General features: G+C 37.9%; 1 protein-coding gene across 6 annotated transcripts in view; it reads left to right on the forward strand.

The window, feature by feature from the left end:
- SCAI (suppressor of cancer cell invasion) overlaps positions 1-16737 on the forward strand; it is a 44130-nt gene that overhangs the window by 21971 nt on the left and 5422 nt on the right. For all 6 annotated transcript variants that reach the window (XM_040531349.1, XM_040531344.1, XM_040531348.1 and 3 more), the window contains 12 exons: positions 314-412; positions 1730-1826; positions 3226-3324; positions 4102-4254; positions 5066-5167; positions 5887-5988; positions 6601-6679; positions 8740-8839; positions 9316-9397; positions 13750-13822; positions 15387-15560; positions 15755-15855. In XM_040531349.1, the coding sequence (XP_040387283.1) occupies positions 314-412; positions 1730-1826; positions 3226-3324; positions 4102-4254; positions 5066-5167; positions 5887-5988; positions 6601-6679; positions 8740-8839; positions 9316-9397; positions 13750-13822; positions 15387-15560; positions 15755-15855 (1261 nt within the window). The remainder of the gene's footprint in view (positions 1-313; positions 413-1729; positions 1827-3225; positions 3325-4101; positions 4255-5065; positions 5168-5886; positions 5989-6600; positions 6680-8739; positions 8840-9315; positions 9398-13749; positions 13823-15386; positions 15561-15754; positions 15856-16737) is intronic.

A 16737-nucleotide genomic window follows, 5' to 3' on the forward strand; every position in this document is an offset into this window, starting at 1 on the left:
TGCTACATTTGACTCTTGTGCAAAAGTGTGATTTACAAGTTTGGGAGCTTAATGTTCCTTTAAACGTGAATTAACCTGTCACCTGTACATGTGGGCACAAGATAGGCAGATTTGATTGTTTTCAGAAATGGAATCCAAGCTCTGAAATCTGTATTCCCAGCATGCACAAAGAATGAGAGTCTGGCTTTCATACAATGTTACTTGAGGAGGGAGTTTTGCCATTGATGCACAAGATGGTTGAGGGGGCAGAAAGGGAGGGTCTGGCATGGATTTTCATCTGAAGCAGTGAGCTAATCTGATTTTTCCTCTACAGCTTGCGCACTTCAGAAACCAGCTATCTCAATGAAGCTTTCTCCTTCTATTCGGCAATTAGGCAGAGGTCATACTACTCCCAAGTCAACAAAGAAGACAGGTATGTCTGAATGCATGCACTCCTTTTTTTTCTTTTCTTCCCCAAGGCTAGGACGATGTATGAAAGTAGCAAATAATTATAGACTGTAGGATCAAAACTGAGATGAAATCAATGTTTTTGGAGGAAGTTTCTTTCAACCCTTTTGCAATGATTAAAAACCTCAGGATAAATAAGAGCTTTTCAGGATGACTGGAAGAATATTCTATTGTGTAGTCCTGGCTAGAAAGCTGTTAGCCCAAAGGTTTTTGTCATTTTGAGTCCTGCACAGTGGCAGTGCTGGGACCTAGTATGCTGCACCTGGAAGATAAATCAGTTGGGCTGAAGCAGAGGAACTGTTTGTTTCTAATCAGGCATTTTGAGGGAGCATCGTTTGGTACTGCTGTACAACAGCCCTCTGTAACTATCTGGGACAAGGTCCAAGAGCTTAAGAAGGCATAACATCTTCCTTTGTTGGTATAGTGTCTTGAAGGTGTATTCAAAAGAGGGATGTGTTGTGGCAGTGCCAAGACTGACTGACTGCCAAGAACATAGGTATAAATAAGAATAGCTAGAAAACTCAATTCTGGATCCTGATAATACGTTCTAGAGAGTAAACCTGGGTTCCATTATCAAATTAAAGGTAAAGAAGAAATTATCTGAAGTCATCAAGATAATGCAGGAGGTTTAGTTAGGGACTTTCCTGCAAGGTATTCAAGGATCTCTGGACTTCTTTGCACTTCTGTAGTCTTGCAGATTTCTAAATGTACCTACGTGCCACAAAAAGATGAAGGTTGCTCTGCTCTGGTGTCTGTTGCTCCTATTATCTTCTCTCTTAAAAAATCTCTCAATTTCAGTCTGAGTGCTTGAGCAGTTTCAGACAAGATAGGACTGAGCAAGCATGTTTCTAGATGCTGTCAGGCAATTTTAGAAGTGGTTAAGTAATTACAGGGTATGCTGACTTGCAGGTCTCTTAAGTTGTCCCGGGTGGGTGAACTCTGAGCCAGCTGTGATAATCATCTGATGCAGTGGGGTCAGATACTGCCCATGAACTGTCAAAAGGCTTAAAGACAGCTATTATAACTGATTCCCATGCCTCTTCTCATGTAAGGAGCCTGTGAGGAAAGGGGTTTTCTGATTTTTGTATCTGTATTCAATTCAAATAAACTGAGCCAGGTACCCGTTGATGTCTACACGAATTCAGTTAGAATTCCTAATTTGCAGTGTGTTTGATCTCTTTCTGATCTTAACCTCCTCCTCTCCCTTACCCTGGCTCCATAGTTGCCTATCTATATTGTATTTCAATCTCAAATTTGACTGTGGTGTTCTTGTTGTATTCAGGCCTGAATTAGTGGTTAAGAAGCTGCGTTACTATGCAAGGTTTATAGTGGTTTGTCTCTTGCTCAACAAAATGGATGTTGTAAAGGACCTTGTAAAGGTATGTTAAAATGATGATAAAGGTGATGGGTGGGAGGCTGCTGTTTATTAAAGGCTTTTCTCCTAATTAAGGAATCTATAATTTAGTCTATTTCATCTGAAATATGACTCATTAGATTTATGATGTTTGCTGCTGCTACAACATAGCTTTTCATTTTTTTAAATTTAACTTGATTGTGCTGTTGGATGCCACAAAAGGAAGGAATAATGTGGATTGATCTATGGAAAGATGTCAGTGTGATGTGAACATTCGGCTAGAGAAAAAAAAATACAAATTGATATAGTTACTGGGAATAAACTGTAAGATGCATGTTAGTAATCTGAAAGTGTGGGAATCATCCGGTAGCTCTGAGTACATCTTCATTCTTGTACTTCATTTAAGACATTGCTGAAATCTTCCCCAGAAAGTCTTTATGACACTGTATTGCTGTGAAAGCCAGTATCTCCTAGATTGATATTGGGCTTATTTTTTCTTCTTTCCAAACTGCTGTCACTCTGTCCCATGTCTAGGACACATCCTGAATATACTTTGCACCTTCCAGAGACCCATCAAAATAAAACCTTGCTAAAGGATATAAATATTACTATGAAATTGGAGAGGCTGAGTCTGCATATGCCTCTGCTGTGGGAGTAAAGTACTGACTGCATATAAACTGAAGTCTTTAGGTACAATGAATAAAGTACTGACCAATGTTGATCATTGACTTTCTGGTATATCTGACATCCAACACAATGAATATCCTCTGTGAGTCTGACATTTAATAATGACACTTAATGTTCCAATGATTTGACAGTATTGTTTGAACACCAAGTAAAATATTCTGATAGTTACAACTGAGATTGGGAGGTACCCTTTAACTACACCAAAGGAACAGTATGCTTCTCCTGACAGCATATGTTTCCCAAACCCCTCTAACAACCTTATGCAAGCAACTTCTGGCATTGACAGTTTTGTGTAGGTTGCATTACTGTCTTTTTGTCTAAGCTTACTTGAACTAGCAGTAGCAGCTAAAAAAGCCATACCATTCACTTTCTCAATGTATTTAAAATTGCTTGTAAGCTTAAATTTGAGTCCTCTGTGTCCATAGATTCAGGTAATAACCAGTGACGTAGCTGTATGGGAGTGTGATAGTTACACTTAACTCCAGATATTCTTTGCATTGGGACCTGATGAAAAGACACTTTTCATTGCCAAAGCTCAGTGCAACATTGGCATTCTGTCTCTTGAAAGAGCACACTTTGGCTAGCATGTTAGTCACAAGCGTGCTACATATGTTCTTAAGTAAAATGATTTTTTTTTTTCCTTCTTAAAGGCCAGCACAGCTAACCAAATTGTAACGTTACTGACTGTTAAGTTCTTAGTTTAAGAAGTAACTGTGTCTTTGAACTTTTTACATCAGGAGCTGTCAGATGAAATTGAAGACTACACTCATCGTTTTAATACTGAAGATCAGGTGGAGTGGAACCTGGTTCTTCAGGAAGTGGCAGCTTTTATTGAGGTGAGAATAGCGGTCTCTCTTAGTTGTCAGTTGTTGACTGTTTTTTTTTTTGCTGGCGTTTTGACTGTTTTAAAGTGTACTTTGATTGTTGGAGTACTGGCCTTTTACACAGGCAACACATAAACCGTCGGAAAATATAATGTAATCATGGCAGTTAACTGATAGTGCCTCGTAGCAAAGTTGTAATGTGACCAACTTCTGAAGTTTGTTAAAATAAATGTATTTATTCTATCAAACAAGACAGTGTTCTACTTTCCTCTTTTTGTACAAGACGTCATTGTGTAGCATGATTATGTATTTAAATATTGCCAGAATAGATGGCAGCATTATCATTGATTGACTCATCTCCCTTCCTAGTTCCTTCTAGGAAGGGAAGAAGCAGTAAAATAGTGCATGATTTTTCTGTATTCTAGGAATGTGTAGTTTGTTCTGCATCAATTTGTCAGGTTGTTGATGACATTTGGTTCCTCAGGTGTAGAAAAGCTATAGTATAGGAAGCGGAGTTCGTGTTGTTTGAGGGAATACATTTTTTCTATCTGCTGTACCTTCAAGTACTTGTACCATGTATTTGCTTGAAGTCTCAGAAAGCTGTTTCCTTTCCAAGCACTAAGGCATTGCTGTGTGGTTTGCATGCAAACATCTGCATGGCAAATTAATTTTAAAAATCTGCCTCGGTTATGAAAGGTTTGTTGTAAGTGGCGAGACCTTCGATCTTCTCTCTAACTGTAAATCTGTACATTCCGTTGAATTCCTTATTTATTCTGGTTGTCTTTTTAGGCAGACCCTGTAATGGTTTTAAATGATGACAACACCATTGTAATCACCTCCAACAGGCTTTCTGAAACTGGAGCTCCATTGCTAGAGCAGGGAATGATAGTGGGACAGCTTGCTCTTGCAGATGCACTGATTATTGGGAACTGCAATAACCAGGTAAAAGAGATTGAACTCCAAAGATACAAGCCCAAGGCCTCACAAAGTCCCTCCTCCTGTGATATCCCTTTGGATCATACAGTAGAAACTAGAGATTGCAATAGTGATCACTGAAATATTTTGGAAGTGATGTTTGCAGTGGCAGCAAACATAAGAGGTTCTCAGAAATAAGAGACAGGTTTTTTTAGATATTACACCTGTGGTACTCACCTCATATTGCTTATTATTCATCATGTCAATAAGTAGATACAAATGATTTTTCATATAACAGATCAGTCTTAGTAATGTTCAAGCACGAAGGGCTTGTAGGCTGTCTAGAAAAACCTTGACTTGGGCTTTCATATGATATACCCCAGCTTGTTGCAACAGGAAGGGATTTTCAAAAGATATTCAAGGTCTTGTGTTTTACACGATGATGATAATGAAGTTGTGCAAACGTCATGACTTTTCTCTGAGCTCTTTTTTCAGGTAAGCAAGTTGTATCTAAAGTACAGTTTGTGTATCTTCCAGATTTTGTCTAGATTCACAGTACATAGCAGGTTCCAGCACTTGATTTGTAAACACCTCAGAAAAGTCTAACTTGTGAAGTAGAGACTGCATGACAGTGAACTGGCCTAGAGGACCTTTAATAAATAGACTTTGTCCTCTATGAGCTCTTCTAAGATGTTAATGGGTCTTTAGAGATTCAGAGATGATACTGACAGAAAACAGTCTGTCTGGGATGCAGTTGAAGCTGTTATCTGGGTAATTGTAAAGAAAGACACTGTTTAATTTGTGTCTGGCAGAGTAAACCATTTCACTCTTTTTGCAGGTCAAGTTCAGTGAATTAACAGTTGATATGTTTCGAATGCTACAAGCACTTGAAAGGGAACCAATGAATTTAGCTTCACAGATGAACAAACCTGGAATGCAAGTGAGTTCTATTTCAGTGACAAATCTGACAACAGATCTTAAATAGATTTAAAAGAAAAAAAGGGTGTAATATTTCTGTAGTGTCCCTGTGCAGAGGTTATGCAGGTTATGAAGGGTAGTTCAAACCTCTGGAATTTGACCCAAGTAATCAATTTTTGTTGTTGTTTTCTTGGGGAAACCTTCACTGGTGGGTAAAGTATCCGAAGTGAATATTTGGGCATCATTTCACAAAAGGTTTACACTGGTATAGTTTGAGTACTTCTGAAGGCGTGTAATGGCTATCCTTGTCCATGTACACTCACCCATTGTTTTGTTTTCTCTCTAGCAGTCATGCAGCCACACAAGTTCATCAGCTTGCTAATTCATAGGAAGTTTAAATGTCCCTTCTGAGAAAGCACAAAAAATTATTTATCTGTAGGCAGAATTAAACAGCTAGATTTTAATTTATTCAGGTGACATGGGGAGTGTTTTTTTTTCCATTCTTCTCATGGGTTATGCTTTAGAGAATAAGAAAGATCTAGATAAAATGAGGGATAATATAAAGTTCTGGTGCAAGTACTGTGCATCATACTTTACTATGTAGTAGGAAATGCTGCACAGACAGACCATTTGTATGAAAAATACATTGAAGGTGAGCATTCTAATAAATATAAATTTAGAGGCTTATGAAGCTGCTTCGTAAATATAAAGTTTTTGTTGTTTTTTTTTTTTTTTCAACAGGAGTCAACAGAGAAACCAGCCAGGCGGGAAAACCCCCATAAATATCTACTTTATAAACCAACTTTCAGCCAGCTGTATACGTTTTTAGCAGCATCATTTAAGGTTTGTGAAAGTGGTCATTTCTGGCTGCCTGCATGCTCAGCCTTTTGCAGAAATTAAAAGTTTCTGCTTCCTCATGTGGCCAGTCCGTAGACAGGTGGAAAATAGATTTCTTTTACAGGTCTATACAGGAACCTGGATGTGTTGTGCTTGTTATCCAGCTGAGAAGTTGAAAGGGTCAGGGGGAAGAGGCAGATGTTGCAGACCCTGGGATATTTGGAAACAAAGAATTTCCCTCAGGATCTTGAATTATTTGGGAGTTAGTCTGCATGGATCTTTTGGTTTCCGTTCTGTATCTTGAAAATCCTTTTTTTTTTTTTTTTTAATTGCTGCTTGAACCTCTGATGTCAGCTTAAATGTCAATATGTAAAAAAAAAAAGAAAAAAAAGTGTTAATGTGTCTCCAGTTTACATTTTTGTCTATGTACTCACCTATTTGAAGGGGTGTATGTAGTGGGGCGAAGTATATACACCTAAGAATAATAGAATGAAGGGAAGCTAGAAGCAGAAGTAGCACAATCTTAAATGATGACATTTTTACTAAGGTGATGGTAGTGTATTATAATAAATTTATACATTTTCTCCCTTGCTACTCTTCTCTCTATTTGAATTTCAGGAGCTGCCTGCAAACAGTGTACTGCTGATTTACTTGTCTGCCACGGGCGTGTTCCCATCAGGTCGTTCGGATAGTGAAGGTACAATAAAGGAATGCTCCCTGTCATGAACAGGGCTTGAATTCTCTATGTGTTCCAGGACAAGTGGCCAAGAAAGATGTCACAAAGCTCCTTTTAAAAGACAAGTCAATTTTATTCTCCTGTCCACTTAGTCAGATAGTCTTTTCTTTGCACAAACAGTAGTTAATTCCATGTATTTTAATTAGCGTTCATTAACCTGAGACCTTTTCAGGGGACATAGAGAGTTTTTGATGCATCTGAAGTATTAAAAGCTTCACCAGTTTTGAAGACTAAATGTCTCTACTGATGCATCTGTGCAAAGTTAATAAAATGGCTAAATGGCACTTTGTGATTCTTTCAAATCTCCAGTACCAGGAGAACATATGGTCAGGAAATGGATGGTAAAAGGGCTGAAGCGTCTGCAGGGATTGTTCTATTTGCGTGTTTGTTAATGTGACAATTCAAGCCCTTCTCATGATTTTTTGACAATTCCCCTCACCTCATCCTCCTATTCTTTGCAATCTAGCAGAATATTTGGATGCAGCTGCAGTCTAAAAGTTGAAAACTGGTTGGCTGAAGCAAACAGTCAAAAGATCTGTTTATATAATTTAAGGAAAAAAAATGTTTTTAACATCCTAAATATTGTACACGCCTCATCTGTTTGAGACTTGCATTCCTTTATAAGATGCATGCCTTGTCCATTCTCATGCATGACTTTTGAGCTCCCAAAATGTTAAAGGAAAAAAAATCTCTGTCAACTTCTGATTGTGGCAGTGATTTTTTTTTTAAATGCTTTTAACATTTTATTTTTTGCTATGACTTGGTGGTGGCTTCTAACTGAACTGTGTTCTTTACAGTATTACGTTCACTTCACTGCATGTATTATTTCAGCTTAGTACTTTACCACAGAGCCATCAAGGCTCCTTTTTCTGTAAATCTGCACAGTCAGACTTTAGTTTTTATTAAATGAATCTCATTACAACTGCATTTTTTTAATAAGGTAGTGTAGTCTGCAAAGACCAAAAAGTTCTACCTTATTAAAAAGGAAGAGCAGCTGCAAGCTGCTCTGTTGATTGCCTGTAAGCAGTTTGACAGATCACATTAAACATTTGTAACAGTACTAAATGTATGTTCTGCTCCTAATTTTCTATTCCCAAAGCTTCCCTTAAAATGGAAGGGTGTCTGACATACCCAAGCCTGAAAAAAATGCATTTGGTGGCCAAATACTAGTCTTTCAACTCTGCAAATACATAACAGAATTAGGAAAAACTAATACTGTCTTTTACTAATGTTAATGATGCTTCATAACTGTATCAATGGCAGAAATATTTCTTGGTATTTCTAGTGCTTTTTTTTTTGTAGGGTTTGGTATTTTTATCACTTTCATCTTTGCACTAAATCAAACAGATAGGCAGGTGCTCAGCTGTATAAGATTAGCAGAATCTTTCTTTAGGTTGCTGTAGGAGCACATGTCCAGGGTGTGTGCATTTAAAAACTGTGAATTCTTTATTTGAAATCTTAAAAATAAATCTTTGCTGCAGATTTGAAACCCAGTTAAAATGTTTTTTCCTTCCTAGAAGTATTAAAAGCTTATTAATTCTTTGAGCTTTTTCTTCTCCCCTTTGCAGACTTCTTACTGCAGATATTATATCCATTCTGAGAGGCAAAAGGGTTTTTGACTGATTTAGCATTAGTTTTTGGTCAGATTCTGATTCTAGAATATACTAGCTTACATAGTAATTTAACAGAGGTATTGATTTTCCTGTATGAAACATGTGATGAGTTTTAAACTTCTTGCTATGTAGTATAATGAGAGACAGTATTTGGATCTTTTGTGCTATATTTGTGGATAAATAGTAAGTTAGAAATTACGAAGTTGCATTGTTTTCTTCTATTTGATAGATGCTGAAACTACTAAAATGCATACAATTGAGGTAGTAAAGTCTCTACAGTTACAGTAGTTCAGATTCACTTAGTTCTCTGGGATTTTTGGTTGCTTCTTTCCTTTCATATATTCATTAAGTCCATAACAGAGCTGAGTTACCTCTGCTAATTTTAACTTTTTTTTTTGCCATGTGTAGGTCCATATGATTTTGGTGGTGTTCTGACAAATAGTAACCGGGATGTTATAAATGGAGATGCTATCCACAAGCGAAACCAATCTTACAAGGAGATGCACTGGTAAGTCTCATGAATGTGACAACTGGGAAGAATTTGTCTTTAGTAGAGAAAAATACATCAAAGCCTCTTGAATTCAAACTCGTCATTGTAGAACATCATAAATATAGATTGGCTTGAATTTCAAGAATTATAAATGAATATGCAATTCTGAGTGATGATTTAAGCACTGAAAAGTATTACTGTGACTTAAGGTAAGTTCTTTTTATTGGAAAACTTCAGGTAATGGATGATAAGTTTGCAAGAAGATAAACATCTCTTCTTGGGAAGGAGCTAATAACAAGTCTGGTAGCCCATATTACAGAGAATACCAAATTAATTCTGCAGTTACTTTCTCAGGATGCGCCTGAAGACCAGGGCAAGAGGAATCTGCTTTCTTTTTATCTGGACGTGGGCAGCTGTGTATCTGAGAAACTTCTGCACTGTCACAGCTTTGTAGCGATTCTAGTGCTCTGTGAAGCATCTCTTTCTCTTTTCAGTCTTCACCCTGGAGATCTCTACCCTTTCACAAGAAAGCCTCTCTTTATCATTGTGGATTCGTCAAATAGCGTCGCCTATAAGGTAAGGCTCTTGAATGCAGCTACTTACATGATAGGATACAGTGTCAACCCCTAGTTAGCTTACACTTTTAATGGGCTATTTTTTTAAACACTTTGTATTCAGTCTTTCTTTTCTTTTGAGGTTGTGCATGCTAGTCAGGATCTGATCCTATGAATAGGAACAAGAAGGAGAACCACATGAACAGCCGCTCATTGGAAAGTAATAAATCCTCCTGGAGGGAAAAAAGGTTCAAGATTTCCAAGATCTCTGGTGGGAGGTTTATTTTTGTTATATACCAAAGACAAATCTTGGTGTGTGTGCATGGGGGAGGGAGCTAACTAATCTGCTTTTTCTTTTTCCAGTCGTCCAGCACTCAGTTGCTTTTAACCAACAGAAACGAGTCAAAGCATTGAGCCTGATCTTTTAAAACACGGGGTGTCTGTGTCTGAAAAGTGTCTCAACCAAGGAAATAACAAGACTCAAATTAGCATCCAGTGTTACTGTAGAGTGGTATATGCTTGGACAATGAGTCTCCTTCTAGGGGGCTATCGACTTAAAGTAGAATTACTCCATGCCAAATCACCTTTGGGAATCTGCAGTTCGGGTAATAAAGAAGCAGGCATTTTCAATCTCAGTTGCCAGTTGCATCTGGATAGCATTATGACAATTATTTAATTCCTGAATGGGATATTAAGAATATGCTGTATCTGGGGAAAGTGCCACTTCCTTATGTCTTCCTTTTTTGTAGCTCCATTATTTGCAGTGAGAAAAGTGAACATTCACAGCTGCATTTCTGAAGAGGAATAGGGACGTCTAGTGGCCAGATGAACTTGTTCTTTGTTCAGTATCCATAGTCTGTGTCATTTGTTTTAAAGGCATGTGTTGGCTAACAAGTTACTAAATTAGTGATCAGTATAATTCAGAATCGTCCAGTATTGTATCATAGAATTTTTACCCAATAGTTTTTAAAATGATCTGGCCCTCTCTGTAGGTTTTTCTGCTTGTTGTATTGTAATGCATTTCAAAAGGCTTTTTAACCACTATTGCATTTAACTTCGCTGCACTAGATATCAACACAAATCTGCTTTTTGTTAAATTCCCTTCTCTATTTTAGAATGGTTTCCTTGTCTTTCAGAGAAAATGAGGATTTGGTAGGGATTTATTTTCCTTTGCTCTTTCTTGACATTGATTCTGGTATAACAACAGGGGAGTTTAGGTTTGCTTCAGGGGAAAAAGAGCAGCTTGGGTATGGACTTTTTTCCCCCCCTTTCTCTCTACTAGATTTGCTGAAAGTGGTCAAGTAGATCATCTCTGGAAGAGAGAGTAAGGGATTTCTGGAGATCCTTAGTTCCAATACAGCTCTAGACATAGCTGGCTTCTGTGGATAGCTTAGAGCAAAGGATCTTTTTGAGGTCATGGATTCCCACATGCAGATTTGAACCTGTTTTGAGTATAACTGCCAAGTTTTTTTTCAGTAGCATTCACTTCTTGTACTAAATTTTAAGTTGATAATTGAATTATCTTCAGATTGCAGTGTTTTTTTGTTTTGTTTTGTTTTTGTGGTTTTGGTTTTTTTTGTGGGCACACAGTGTGTAAAAACTTAAGTCTCCAATTTTTTCACCTTGTTCTCTGGTAAACTGACCATCAGTGGTGTAAAATACCCCAGTGCTCCGTCTGTTAAGCACACAGAACAGCTGGTGTAAGAGAGTAGTAGTTCCAGTAGTCCTGTAGTTCCTGCCTTTATTAAGGAGCACAGAAATGCGAATGGTGTGGGTATAATTGTGAGGAATCTAAGAACAGAATGAAAAAAAAAAAAAAGCATAGTCCTCTATGTAAAAAATATATATATATTTAGCATTTAAGAACTTGCACTCACCTTCACAGTCGATTGCCATTGCACCTAGGCAGATGAGTATGTGGGAATGGGTATAAGGTTTTTGTTTTGTTTTCAACTGAAGGTCAGTGACAGAGTTCTTGGTCTTAGTACTTCCTAGCCCTTGTAAATTCCTGTCTGTTGTTCTGCATGTGTTTACATGCTTGGTTTCACATAGCCAGAATATACCGATAGTGTTGTCCTGCGAATACCCTCTGGGTGTGTTACGAGATGCTTTGTAGACTCGAGCACTGGCACAAACAAAGAGGTTCTGTGCAATTGTGTGAAAAGTTGAAGTCAGTGTACTGACTTTTTTTCCACATGGCTGCTCTGATCTTTTCTGATAGGACAGCAGCTATCCTGACATTTAAATGTCACTGCTAGCAATACCGGCAGTAACAGCAACTGCTCGCACATCTTTTTCTAAACCCATTTCTGATCTTCTGCGTGCATTCTCATTCTCACTGTCTTTCCTGAAGGTTTAAATGGTGATGACTGAGAGTCAGTCTTGCCAGGAAGTGATTTGCCAGTTTGCCAAATCAGCAGCACTTACTTGAATAGCTTCCTCCCCTATATATTTAGCTGAAAGTGGAAGAGAACTGCAAATCAAGCATATCGACGTAAAACTTTGAATATTTTTTAAACCTCCATTTAAATATAGATGGCTGTGCTTTTGAAGGTTACCACCGTGTATGTGGATGAAATAATATTTTAAATTCAGTATGTTCTTGTAGCTGTGGTTGTCTAAGATTATGATCAAATCCAAAGGCTTAAAGAGTACTGCTCCAGCTAGTAAGAAAGCGAAGTCTTTGTTGGTGATGTGATATAATACTCAGTAAAACTTACTTGTGAAATGATCTTTTTGGTGTTGACAGGTAGCTCTTTTTTGGAAAGAGATGTTTGTGAGATGTGAAATGTATTTTTAAAAGCAGCAGTGCTTCTTTTGGAAAACTTGAATACTGAAGTCAAAAAAGAGTCAATTTTGAACCAAAAAAAACCACCTTTTTTGAGTTGTCCATGCACTGAAGGGTAGGTTGTTCCTTACCCAGAACTGCTGATAACATCTACCCTACAGGGCTGTTTCTTTCCTGTTTACGTTGCGGTTCTACTCTCTAAATCATGGCTGTAACCTGCTCCTTTTCCTTTGTTGCATGTGTGCACACAACTCTTTTCTGTTGAAGTCAGGGGCTAAGGTGGTGGAGAGTGAATCCTGGCGTTTGCTTGGGCTGTGGCTAGGCAGTTGTGTCCAGGCAAGACCTGGAACAGGTACCTGGGAGCTTGAGAGTCTTATTCTCCTGGATCTACAGTTTAGATGTAGCGACTGGATATAAGCAATCATCTTCCAGAGAGTTGTGAGTTAGGGTAAACCAAGTAGTTTCTCTTCTTTGTAGGATGTAGTTGTTTTGTTGACTTAACCTCTTATGGGACGTTTGTCCAAAATGTTCTCAGATGTTGTCAATGAATAATAGCCTTTTTGAGATACATGAATGACCCTTGGTTTTGCTGTAGGCAGCATTTAATAGCATTGTTATTTTTACTGAGGGAGTGTATGGGAAATCTACTTTGGTCTCTAGCTGCATGATACAAGATTGAATTCAACATGTGAATCTGTTCATGAATCCTAAGCATGTATGTTGCTTGAGAATGTGTGACCTGCCAGTGCCTATTCAGTTCAAACTGGCAATGTTGAGTGACTCCTTCTGGAGTTTTAAACTCCTCCTTCAGTTTTAAGAAAGCTGTTGTTGACAAGAGATATGAGAGGTGATACAGGGAGGTTGTTTAAATGAAAAATGTTTTTTTTTTTTTCCTTAGTAATCATTATTACCAATGAACATACTTCTTAGATACATAGTAGAACTATTACCAGGTCACTGTTGGTGAAACTAGACACGCTTCTTTTGAGGTTTCTGGAGAAATTTCTGTGCCACAGGACACTTGTGCAATATTTAAGATGCTGGTCCAGGAAATGGTTATTTTACAATACGACTTCAGTATAGCAGATGTTAAGGTCATGACCTACTTGTTTTAAAGCAAATGTATTTTAAAACTTTTCTCCATTGATCTCTTCTGTTTCATCAGAAAGAAAAGTGTAAAGAAATCACTTTGACTGGATAGTTCAGTTGGTATTGAGGAAAGACAGTAGATCTGTTTTGACCTGAAAACCATTGGCTTTCATTTTTATTGCAGAAGGTGGTTGGGTTTTTGTTTATTTTTTCAAGTAATATGTTACTACTGAAAGCCGTATTTCTATGAAATCGGTGTCTGCTATCAATAGCAGTGAAATGAGAGAATTAAACATCCTTAAATATGTAATGGGTTATATTCCTTCTGTGCTGTGTTCTAGGAGTAAGTCAATTTGTCAGCCTTACTGTCAATGCTTAACTGTGTGACAGGCGTTAGCGCGTTCTCTGTCATGAATAGTCTTTGTACCCTTAACCTGTTAAATATTCAAAAGCAAGCAGAGTGACAATCAATACTTCAAAATTCTTATCTGTTACAGAATTTCACAAACTTATTTGGACAACCATTGGTGTGCTTGCTTTCTCCAACAGCATATCCAAAAGCATTACAAGGTATGTGTAGTACATTGCATTTCCTAACAAGTTACGGTTGCGTCATTTGTCCATCTCAAACATATGTAGTGTAGATTCTTCAGGAAAAGATATTTTTTTATCATTATGTATTCCCTAAATCATGTTAACATTCTTAAAGTAGTATGATAGAATTGACATAAAGTTTATGGCAAATAATTTACTCTAACAACAGACAGCTTCAATAAGTGCTAAAAGGCAAAGTTGCTCCTACACGAAGACTCAGAATATTGCCTGCTCAGTGTTGGGATTCTAATTATTGTATTAATGTTTATTTATCATTGTTATTATTAGTACTTGGGGTAGTTTTACTAGTACCGGAAAGTCAGCAGAGTCAGTTAAGTTATCAGCTTTTAAATACTAGATGTAGAGCAAAATCTTCTCAGATCTGGTTCTGATTTTGGAGGGTAAGTTTAGGAAAGCTTGGATTTGTATGGCCTGAGAAGGTGGGTTTATAGTAGGAATGGGCAACAAAACATTGTTTTTCTGTCTTTGTGATTACTACAAAATATAAATAATTCCGAACTTCCTTATTGGAATATGTCATGTTAAGGTTACTCTTTGTCACAAAGACAGGTATGAAGATCTAGCTCAAGCCACGTAGAGAGGAGTTAAGCAAGTATCATGATCAAATGTACGAGAAATAGAAGCTTCTCATTTCTTTTAGAACTAGTCCTGTTACTTAGCTGAAACTTGAGTAGAAAGTAAATACTGTAATAATGAATCCCGCTTAAACAAACTCTGAAAAACAGAGCTTAATTCTTTTTCAAATACCAGATGCTTATGTGGTGTTCACTGACCAGTCAGGAATGTCTTGCAGCAGTCCTGCAGATGTGGCACAGTGCACTAGAGCGCCATGCAGAGACTTCTTAGCTGAACCTAACTGAGCCCCTGTGCCAGTGTGGCATTTTATCATGCAGGACCGTGTGCCTGTGTCCTGAAGAAGGAGGAATTGCATCAAAGCGAGTTAGTAAGCCTTGCTGAGGAAGCAGTGTTTGGGAACACGAGGTGCATTACCTTTCTTTTTTTTGGCTTCTCAGTTTATTGAGCTGAAGCTTGGACCCCTGCATATTATGTTGAACTGCATGGAATAAATGGACTTTAAGATATTGCATTGCCCAATAAAAGAGCAACTGTGTAGACTTTTGGGAGGTTGTATAGGTTCAACTGTCTGGTTCTGGGAGTGGAATAAGAATGTCCATGTTTAACTAACAATTCCTCTTAGGGTTTATAATCGGTATCTTCTATCAGTTGTTTACAACTTCTGTGTTCAAGTTGTGTGCACAAAATGATGACACAGGCTTCCTACAGTTCATGGGAGAATCTCATTTTTCTTGGTGTTAATGCACATCTCCAGTGAGCCTTTATTGCTAGTCATGTGCATCACCTTGAGAACAGATCTTCCACAAAAGCAGAATATATGTAACTAACACAAACGAGTAGTTCTGCTGTTAGAGAATTTAGTGGGTGAGTGACTCCATTCTGTGGCAGGGACCTCTTTTCTGTTTCATGTGCCAAATGTATCTCTTTGTCTATTGATTTTTAGATCAGTCTCAGCGGGGTAGCCTCTTCACACTCTTTCTGAACAATCCTTTAATGGCATTCCTATTTGTCTCTGGATTATCGAGCATGCGCAGAGGTTTGTGGGAGAAGTGTCAAGACTACCTTAGAAAAATCAATCGAGATATTGCCCAGCTGCTGACCCACTCCCGCTCCATAGGTATGTGCCTACAGATGTACAACTAAGACTTACTATGCTGCTTCGGGAGATGCTGGTTGTTCTTGCCCAGCCTTTCCAAGGGACAGAACAGTGAATAAAGTGAATGCACAAGTATTTGTGGTGGTTTCCTCCAGGTCTTTTCTTGTTTTTAAAGCCTTTCTAAATTGAGTTTTCTTTGTTGCTTTCCTTTACAGATCAGTCCTTTCTTCAATTTTTTGGGGATGAATTTCTTCGTTTGCTTCTAACAAGATTTATTTTCTGCTCGGCTACTATGAGGATGCACAAAATTTTCCGGGTATGCAGGGATTTCTATGCCTTTGTGAGAGCAACAATTGAGTGCATATAGAACTGCAGGTTGGAAGGGTCTTATGGCTAAGCGTATCATTGTGAGTTTGGAAAGGCAGCTGATTCTCACGTGCTAATGACTTCAGCTTGTATTGAATTTGTGCCTCTGTACCTCTCCAAAGGCATGAAGCCTTTGACTTGCTTCAGTCTTATTTTTCTACATAAGTAGCAGACACCTTCTGATTCACTTATGTCACTCTAAACAGCCTTGTCTGGTAGAAAAATTCCTCTTAATAAGTCAAGGTTATTATTTCTATGCAACTAAAAAGCTGTAAAACAAGAGAATAAGAGGAAGTGGGGAGTAGTGGTACCTTATTGCTGGAATGTATTCTAGCACGAATAGAGTTTGAAAGGTGTTTGAAGTTTGAGTAAACTAAACAGGAAGATGATATTTTCCCTCCCTATTGGTTAGTGCTGTGTCAAAAGTGAAGTCCTACATCATTTTCTGTTTCTAATTGTTGGCATATAAACTGCCTGCTGCATTTTAAACATTAGAGGGGAAAAAAAACAAAAGTCAAAACACAGAAAGGTGCAGTATTCTTCTCGTCTAACTGCAGACATCTATTTGCTTTCCAAACCTAAGTTAATCTACCTTGGCTTCCTTGGTATCGGGGAAAAGTAGGTTATCTCTGAGCGGGGATGGATTCGCCCCCCGTGTCTTAGATATTTGTTTTAGGATGAGATGAATCTCCCAGTGGAGATGCTTAGATGTCTACAATTTCAAGAAATGAACTCCAGCCTAGTAGGTAAGTATATGTCAAGCCTTTTTCAATTATTATTCTATTTGTAAAGCTTCTTTGAACATGAATAAGCATCTTAGATGAATGGGCAT

This window comes from Cygnus olor, chromosome 19 (assembly GCF_009769625.2).
Source record: "Cygnus olor isolate bCygOlo1 chromosome 19, bCygOlo1.pri.v2, whole genome shotgun sequence".
Taxonomy (NCBI): domain Eukaryota; kingdom Metazoa; phylum Chordata; class Aves; order Anseriformes; family Anatidae; genus Cygnus; species Cygnus olor.